Here is an 8,908-nt window from a genome sequence, read left to right on the forward strand (position 1 = left end):
ATGTTCAACAAGCTGAGGAAACTCTTCGGCTTCAAGTCCACGGTGGCCCAGAGCCCCGGGACCGTCCCAGCAACGCCTGCTGTGAACCCAGCTTCGACCCCGGCCGCAAGCCCAACCCCAACGCCTCCGCCTCCGCAGGTAGGGTACCACCGGTGCAGCAATGCCAGTCTGGTTAAGATGCTGTATTATATTTTTCTCCCCGCGTACGTGTGTGTGTGTGTGTGTGTGTGTGTGTGTGTGTGTATGTGTGTGTGTATGTGTGTGAGCATTTTAACTTAAAACTGAAAACCTCACATTCCTGCTTCCAACTTCTGTAAATTAGCATCATTTAACCTGCCCTGTGACATCACTGCAGAAATCCTGAAATTGAAATTTTGTCACCACAGGAAGAAAAACCTCCTGAAAAGAATGAGGAGCCCAAGAATGAAGAGAAGGCCAAACCGCCAGGTAACCCATGCATCGTATGTGTGCATTTCCATACATGATTCAATCAAGGGAACCTTGGCTTGGTCACGTACTTATGGGGATGGTTCAGAAAGTCAATGACATTCCCTTTTTTCCATTGAACAGCACAATAATAATTACTCAGTCATGACTATGAGGTTATTTTCATGTCTTTTCAGAGCCATCTCCCTCCCCAGCACCTCAGGAGCCTGCACCTGCCCCCCCAAAGCCAGAAGAGAAACCAGCCAACCCCACTAACAATGAGCAGGCACAGGGAGAGGGGTAAGAAAATTGTTTATATATGGTGGTCAGTATTAATTCGTTTTCTCAGTATGTCACTACGAGACATATTCAAGACATTCATTTATTCTATAACGTCTTCACCTACACATTTAGACGTTAGACTACATGTCATAACATCACTACAGGTCGTATCACACATCTTAATAACTGCTGACCCCATAAAGAAGCAGGAGAACATGAAGACAGAGCAGCTTAACTCCTGGAGCTTCTCTGACATTATTTTTTAAAAAACTAAGCAAATACTCTCACTCTCTGCTAGTTGCTAGATCAAAATGGTTGGTTCAGGCCACAAAAATCAAGATCGTGCTTTTGGAATCCATCATGAAGTTGTACAGTTCTTGTTAGACTCTTTCTGCATAAGATCTAATATGATTAATGGTCATTTTGCCTTCAGCTAAAAGCCTTCAGTCATCCTGCCGCACTGTGATTTATGGCCTGTGATTCCAGTGTGGACTAAAGAACATTAGAGGATACTTGTAGTACTTGTGGTTTAAGCCGATCATGGGGCAGCCCTTCCAGGCAAAGCAGATTGTCAGTGTCCTGTAGATCTCCTCAGCAAGAGTAAACTATTCGTTACACATCTGAATACAAGTTCTCATTAAGGATAACTGTATTTTTCATATGTGTCAAATTTCTTGGCTTACAGAAGTGCAATATGACAGTTTAGAAGTTCAACACAGTTGTACTTCTTACCTTAACAAGGGAAGTGAAAGTAAGTCCCCTGTTTGTGCCCTAGTGAAGCTTTCCAAGCATCAGTTTGACCATTATTCATTTAGCTGATGCTTCTCTCCAAAGCAACTTACAATGTTAAGATCACAATTTTTACATGCTTACAATCATTTATCCAGCTGTGTAATTTCAGCAGAGCAATTTAGAATAAGCATCTTGCACAAGAGTACTATAGCCAGAGGAAGGGATCAAACCTACAACCTTTGGATCCAAAGGTAGGAGGGCTAACCACTCCACTACCACCTGTCCTCTATAATTGTCACTTCTTTCCACAGCAGTTAAAGTGCAGACATATAATTTCACTTGAACAACATTAGGATGTCCCAGATGGGGTCAACCAGATTAGGGATGGAGCCAAAGCAGTGGGATTACCTTCTCTGCACTCTGTAAGGAGTTTCAAGACACTTCTAGTCAAGGCTTCTGATGATACCTCAGCATAACAGAAAAATCTTTCAAAAACTAGATTCCACCCTTGCATGGTGGGACTGTTTATGTGCTCTGAAAATGAATGTCATAAATAGCTGTTGAGGATCACAGTTCAGCTCCTACAGGTCACTGATTCTGAATTAATCTTTGGTCCAGGAATTCTCAGAGTAGTTTTCTTGACAAGCAGCCTTGTGGTTGACTGCTATCTAGTGGATCCGGCTCACCTACAAAGTGCAGCTATTGTTCCTAAGACTAGTGAACTTAATGAACAGACACTTTTGCACCATCAGCGTATAACTGCAGTTGACATTCAATTCTGCTTCAGTCAAGAAGAGGCTCCACCAGCTCCACTCCCTATAGTGGTGAATAGGTATGCGGATGAGCAGCTAAGGAACATTGTCAGACGCCTGAGGGAAAGGACAGACCTCTACAAGGAGAAGGTCATCGACCCCTACGCCTCTTCTCCTGAACACAGCCCCCCTGTCAGTAAGTAGGACCCCTTTGAGAGACTGAACAGAAAGTAACATCCTCAAAACTGTGCACAACATTGTCATGGAATTGAATCGAAACGCTGCTTTATAATGGTGGTAACTGGAGAATTGTGGTTAATGGTCCTGTTGTCTGAAATGCTCCAGAAGCCACTTCTGGTTTTGCTCTGGTTAGTCATTACCTTTCACATAAAACTGAATATTTATTTATTTTTTTTGTTATCCAGCTCCAGTTTTGAGAAAATGTGATTTCATTAAGCGAGAGGAGGAAGAAAGAAAACGGAAAGAGGAAGAGGAAAAGAAAAAAAAGGAAGAAGAGGCTAAGAAGGCGGCAGAGAAAAAGGAAGAGAAAAAAGAAGAGAAAAAACAGGAGGAGAAGAAAGAAGCTGCACCAGAAGCCCAACCGGAACCCTCCCTCTGTCCAAAGATCAGCTTCTCCTGCATCTTTTCTGGTATTTTTGCTGTGATTGACGTCCTACTCAAACCCCTGGAGGAGAAGCTGGACACATGGCTGGATAAGACCATAGACCCCTTCACAGGTGACATGGGATGGAAGAGGTTATAAATCTTCCCTGTTTAGATGAGCTGGAAGAAAGTGTAGGATGTCTACGCTGGTGAGGGGGACCAAACCTTAATTCCTGTCAAATTCTTCTCTGTAGACCGCAGGTACATCTCCTGGCTAAGCGTGGTGACAATAGCCTACAACTACAACGTTTGGTTCATCCCAGCCCGTCTGTCCTTCCCTTACCACACACCATGGAGCATTCCCTTCTGGATCTTGTTTGATATTCTCGCCGACATTGTCTATATTGCCGACATTATCATCTTCCAGCCCCGACTGCAGTTCGTCAAAGGCGGTGATATCATTGTATGTGTTCGTCTGCCAAGAAATACCACATTTTCATGCTCATTGCCAATCACCACAGCTGACCAGTAAATAAATATCAATGCATTGCTCTACAAATTCTGTTCACTTGAGGAAATTTACTTATCATAAGTTCTTGCTGACATGAGGTTTGGTATATGTGATCTAAAAATTATTTTTATATCAGGATGATTAGAAGGAAAGTTTTATGTCATTTTTATTTTTTTATTTTTTTTTTACTAAGTTGTGACATAACTCTTTTTTGGTAGAAAGACAGAAGTTTGACGAAGTTCAATTACAGAGGATCTGCCAGATGTCAGGTATGTACACTCGTTTGTGTAACTCATTTATATTCGTATACCTTAATGCCTCTTGCGTTGCTTGACAGTCACCTAGTCTCTGGAATATATTAACATCACATGAACCTTCAAAGTGTGGAGAAACGAACGGGAGTGTTTACGGTGCTCTGAGGTTAGTTCACATTTTGCTTCAACGGCAACAAAATGTACATTTCATAGCTGTCCTGGAAACATTTCCCTGTTGTTTCATTTTCTTTTCAGACGGACGTCCTCTCAGTCGTACCCTTTGATGTGCTCTGCCTCCAGTTTGGATTCACGTCCTTTTTCAGAGCAAATCGCTTCCTGAGGGTATGTACCACCAGACCCAACAGAGGTACTTTCTCGCGTCTCTTGATTCAGTATCATCTGGTAACTCCGAGTTTTGTGACTTTACAGCAAGAGTCTTTCTTTGAATTCAGTGACCGTCTGGAGAGCATCATGAGCAAAGCCTATATCTGGAGGTGAGGAAAGCTTGACGGCCTCTCTGAGCAGGACAGCTAACAGAAAAGGATTTTATTTAATGTACCAAGTGCACACATTAACTTATTGAACTGTTTCATGTAAGAAATCTAATTTAGCTTCTCTCTAACTCACCTTGGACAAATACATCTAGAATGTTCCCATGCTCTTCGATACTGAAGCCTGTGTTCTCTGTTCCAGAGTTGCCCGCACCATAGGGTATTTGCTCTACATCTTGCATCTCAATGCCTGCATCTACTACACGGCGTGCTTGTATGAGGGCATTGGCACCACCAAGTGGGTGTACGACGGCGAGGGCACAGCGTATGTTGGCATCTTCTCCCCATTCTTTCTTTCATTCTTTCAAGGACAAGTATGAGGCACAGACCAGATTAGTACAACAGACTCTGGCCTTTACTTTACTTTAGTTAACCCTTCAGCTTTAGCTTCTGAGGAGGCCCAGGTCCTTTGGAAAATGTAGGTCACTGAGGCAGATTTTCCACCAGTTTCTAGTAGCTGCGTCAACCTCTTTGCAGTCCTCTATCTCAGAAGGTCTAAGAAGGCAAGTGTGTCCAAAGCTGCCAACACAGGTTTAATGTTTTTATTTATCTATTCCTCACAATTTTTAGGTAATTAGCTTACCTGAGTTCTACTAAGAGGCAGTCAGCAGGTGTGGACAGATGTCATCCAAGCAGCGCAGCAACACTCGTCTCTGTTTGCTTATGTCCTGCAGGTACCTGCGGTCCTACTACTTTGCCGTGCGCACCCTCATCAACATCGGAGGCCTTCCAGAGCCACAGACCCTCTTTGAAATTCTATTTCAGATGTTAAACTACTTCATAGGTGTCTTTGTGTTCTCCAGTTTGATCGGTCAGGTAACAAAACAAACGTTAAGAAGTGTTCTTGCTCTTTGTACCTGTTGCTTGTGATAACTAAGTGACATTTAAAAACGAGGTAAAATGGACATACCTATATGAAAGAGAACAGTTGTGTCAAACGTGTAGGACAGTGTTCCATTGCTGACAAACTTATACCATGTTGCACCTATTCTCTCGAAAATGTGCTGCAATGGATCTCTGAATGCAGCAAATAAGGGGCCTGACTGAGGTCTTATGTATGTAGGCAGCTGAGTAAAGCTGCTGAATGACTGATCGTTGTACCTGTGTGGCTTCCCTTGGGTGCCTCCACCTGTACATGAGGGACATCACTGGAGTAAGAAGTAAGAGTAAGAAAGAGGCCATGTGTAAGCAGCTGGGTGTTGCTGTTAAATGACACACCTGTTGCTACGACCTGTGTGTCCCTGCAGATGAGGGATGTCATTGGGGCGGCGACTGCGGGCCAGACCTATTTCCGCACCTCTATGGACAGCACAGTGGCCTACATGAACACCTACAAGATCCCCAGACTGGTGCAAAACAGGGTGCGCACCTGGTACAACTACACCTGGGACTCCCAGGGCATGCTGGGTAAGGGCTACCTTTTTGACGGTAGTCAGCAGTGTAAACTGTTACCCTACACCTTGTCACGTGTGGTCCACGTTACTTAGTAAACATGCTGTCACTGTGATTTTACAAGAAATTGAGAGGATTTTTGAAGATAAAATACATTTTTAAGCTCAACCTCCTGAATTTTATTACAGTCCACCTTTGCCTGCAAAATGCATATGAAGACAATGGTGATCTGTTTGCAAAAAGCAGAAAATGTGATGGCACACAAAAACCTGTGGTGTGTCTTATACCATCTTTCTTTAGATGAGTCAGAGCTGCTGGAGCAGATGCCACTGGTCATGAGAACAGCCATCGCCGTGGACGTCAACCTGAGTACCTTCCAGAAGATCGACCTCTTTAAGGTTAGTGAAGTGCACCAAAGTAAACTGAAGTTTACCCCATTTTTTTTTCTTAAGAATCCTGTTCTAAAACCCATAATTCTGAAGGAAACACGTATTCGCTGGCTCAGCTGGAGTGTCTGGTACTGTCTTTTGCAGGGCTGTGATAACCAGATGCTCGTAGACATGCTTCTGAGACTCAAGTCCATTATATATTTGCCTGGAGACTTTGTGTGCAAAAAGGTGAGTCCGTGTCTCTCCGTTGCTCCAGATCAACCTCTGAAGTAATATCAAGACTATGACTCTTTTCCTTACCTGGTTACCAGGATCTTAAATGCATAAATAAGTTTACAAGAAAAAATGCTTCCTTGTATTGTGTATCCATTGTGTCTTATATTGTGCTGATTTCCATATGAGTCACTTACCTTTCACTTGTTCTTCAGTTTTCTTTTCTCTGTTATGCGATGTCTGCAGGGAGACATTGGAAAGGAGATGTACATCATCAAGGCTGGAGCTGTGCAGGTGGTGGGTGGGCCAGACAACAAGACCGTGTTTGTGACACTGAAGGCTGGCTGTGTGTTTGGAGAGATCAGGTGCATATTTGTCCTGATGGGACAAGTCGTGCTAGAGTTCTCAGAACTGTGTGTGTGGCTGTTTGTTTTCCTTTGCTTTCCATTGGGCTTGATATGTCTGTCATTTGGTTGACCAACTTCGAAATAAATTCTGTCTGTCAGTCTGCTACAGTCAGCAGCCAATGGTGGAAACCGGAGAACAGCCAATGTGGCGGCCCATGGCTTCGCCAACCTTTTTGTCTTAGACAAGAAGGACCTCAATGACATCCTGGTCCACTACCCAGAATCCCAGAAGGTGCTAGCAAGGAAGGGAAGGTGAGGAACTGGGGTCAACTAATGAAAGGTAGATGAGTGAGAATTCTAGCATTAAATACACTTCCTGGCCAGAGGCTAGCAAATTATGTTTCAGCATGGATGTTTCCTCTTCTAAAGGAAACTAATGAAAGCCAAGGGTCCAGCCACTGGGGGTCCAGCAGAGCAGAAGAAGGGCTTGGCCTTGTTCAATGAGAGGCCCCCTACTCCCAAGATGTTGCGTGCCTTTGCAGGATTTGGGAAAGGGGGCTTCCTGGAAAAGCTCAAGGTAATGCATGTTCTGCTGCCCTTTCTGGAGTGCTGCACCAGTGCCAGGACCATGTTGTAAATAAGTCAATAGTCAAATTGGTTTTAGTTCTTTTAGTACAAGTTTGAGCATACAATAAAAAAGAAAATCACAGAATTCACTTCCTCCCTCAGCTTAACCATACTCTAATGCTGCAAGAAGAGACAATACATTGAAAACAATGAACCCAATTTATGTTAGAAGGACATTTCAGGGAAAATGTGAGATGTCTATATATCTCAAATTTTTATAAATCACAAATCTCCAGTTGGCCTACTCCTTATGGCCTACACCTTAGACAGGGCTTGGTTCCTCTATTTTCATATTTACAGTAAAGTTTCCGGTAATCAGCATATTACTTCAGAGATGCTTCTGTGGTATCGGCTCCAACTCTAATGTAACCCTGTGTAACCTGCAGGCTGCTGCTGCTGCTGAAGCCAACAAGCAGTAGGAACAGAGTTCTTCTCCATTTTGCATCCTGGAAAGGTATTTTACCGCACCATTGCATTGTGACTGAATTTCATTAAAATTTAATTATTATGTTATGGCATGAATCAATGAGAAGTTTTAAACATTCTGTATTGACAGTCTTAATTGGGTGGTGTTACGTACTGTGGGAAGATCCGTCTTTCAAAACACTATACAATAATTATGGATCACTTTTGCAATTATTAATTTTCTCAGAATTCAGAAAATATCACCAATATTAAGTTTAATATGCTTTTCTGGTTATGATATACACTGGCTTCTCACCTTACGAACACAACTGGGCCTGGAAGTACCTTAATTTACACTGGAGTGAAGCGGGGAAAAAAAATCTGAATGTAAATGTGACCATCCCATAAAAGCGTAGTGTTCATCATTACTTTATTGATCACTGTAGTCATGAGTTATAAACACTGTGTTGGTTTAAATGAAGGAGGTCACACTCTCCTATTCTGTTCCATTGTGTTCTACTGTCAACAAACAGCTGGGTGTGGGAACTAAGGTCAATTTCCTTAAATTCAATTTCAGTTTAGTCCTCAGCTTATAATGGGGTTCCGTTCCTATGACTTACTCGTAAGTCCACATTGCTGTAAAAATCCCCCTGTACTGTGTTATATAAACCATAAAGATATATAAACCCTTAACATGCATGAATGTTAAGTCGTACCATAAGGCTTTGTTATATTTCTTCACTATTTTCTCACATTATCCATGTTAAAATAACACTGACACTCAGTTTCGCTAACTGCTGCTCCTGGTCAGGGTGCCGGCAGTCTGGAGCCTTTCTCGAAATCACTGGAGAAGTGATGGAAAAAAGTAACTCAGAGGGAATAACAATTCTAATGTTCAATAATAAAACAGCATTTCTGTGAATAAAATACAATGTCTGAAAGACACAGTAAGTCAGTAATAAGTAAGGGAGCCTTGTGGGAGCGTGGCCAGCCAATGTTATTGTACAGTAAGTGGAACAGTTGCCATTACATGTTATGACCGAAGCTGGAAATCAAAAATAACAGAAAGTTGACTGCCGCTCCACGTCTGGGGTTTTGAACTTATTCTATATGTCGAGGACTACCTGTAACACAAAGAGCCAGGGTAACTGATTATTTTATCAAGTAAGTTTTCATATTACATTTCATGAAAAGTGTAAAGTTCTGTCCGAAAGCCTTGCGTCCACTGCAAATTCATGGTACTGCAACTGACATTTCCTCAATGCTGGTGTGAAATAAACTTCACTAAGACATCTAAGACACTGCGGTCAATAGAGAACAACCATGGCTCTGATTCTAACAAGTAAAAGATATATGATGTACTTCGCTTTGAAGAAAAGCATCTGCTAAATGAATGAATGTAAATGTAAGAAGTACTTCCATAA

At 42.4% G+C, this 8,908-nt stretch overlaps 1 protein-coding gene across 1 annotated transcript; it reads left to right on the forward strand.

Moving 5' to 3' along the window:
- Positions 1-7,498, forward strand: LOC108927603 (cyclic nucleotide-gated cation channel beta-3-like). Its single transcript, XM_018741013.2, has 18 exons — positions 1-138; positions 387-447; positions 624-726; positions 2,228-2,388; positions 2,618-2,929; positions 3,050-3,258; positions 3,525-3,575; positions 3,816-3,902; positions 3,990-4,054; positions 4,254-4,376; positions 4,786-4,927; positions 5,359-5,518; positions 5,804-5,901; positions 6,037-6,120; positions 6,352-6,470; positions 6,612-6,764; positions 6,882-7,029; positions 7,466-7,498. Exons 1-18 carry the CDS (start codon positions 1-3, stop codon positions 7,496-7,498), a joined length of 2,247 nt encoding a protein of 748 aa, XP_018596529.2.
- The last annotated feature ends 1,410 nt before the right edge of the window (positions 7,499-8,908 follow it).

This window comes from Scleropages formosus, chromosome 19, assembly GCF_900964775.1.
Source record: "Scleropages formosus chromosome 19, fSclFor1.1, whole genome shotgun sequence".
Classification (NCBI taxonomy): domain Eukaryota; kingdom Metazoa; phylum Chordata; class Actinopteri; order Osteoglossiformes; family Osteoglossidae; genus Scleropages; species Scleropages formosus.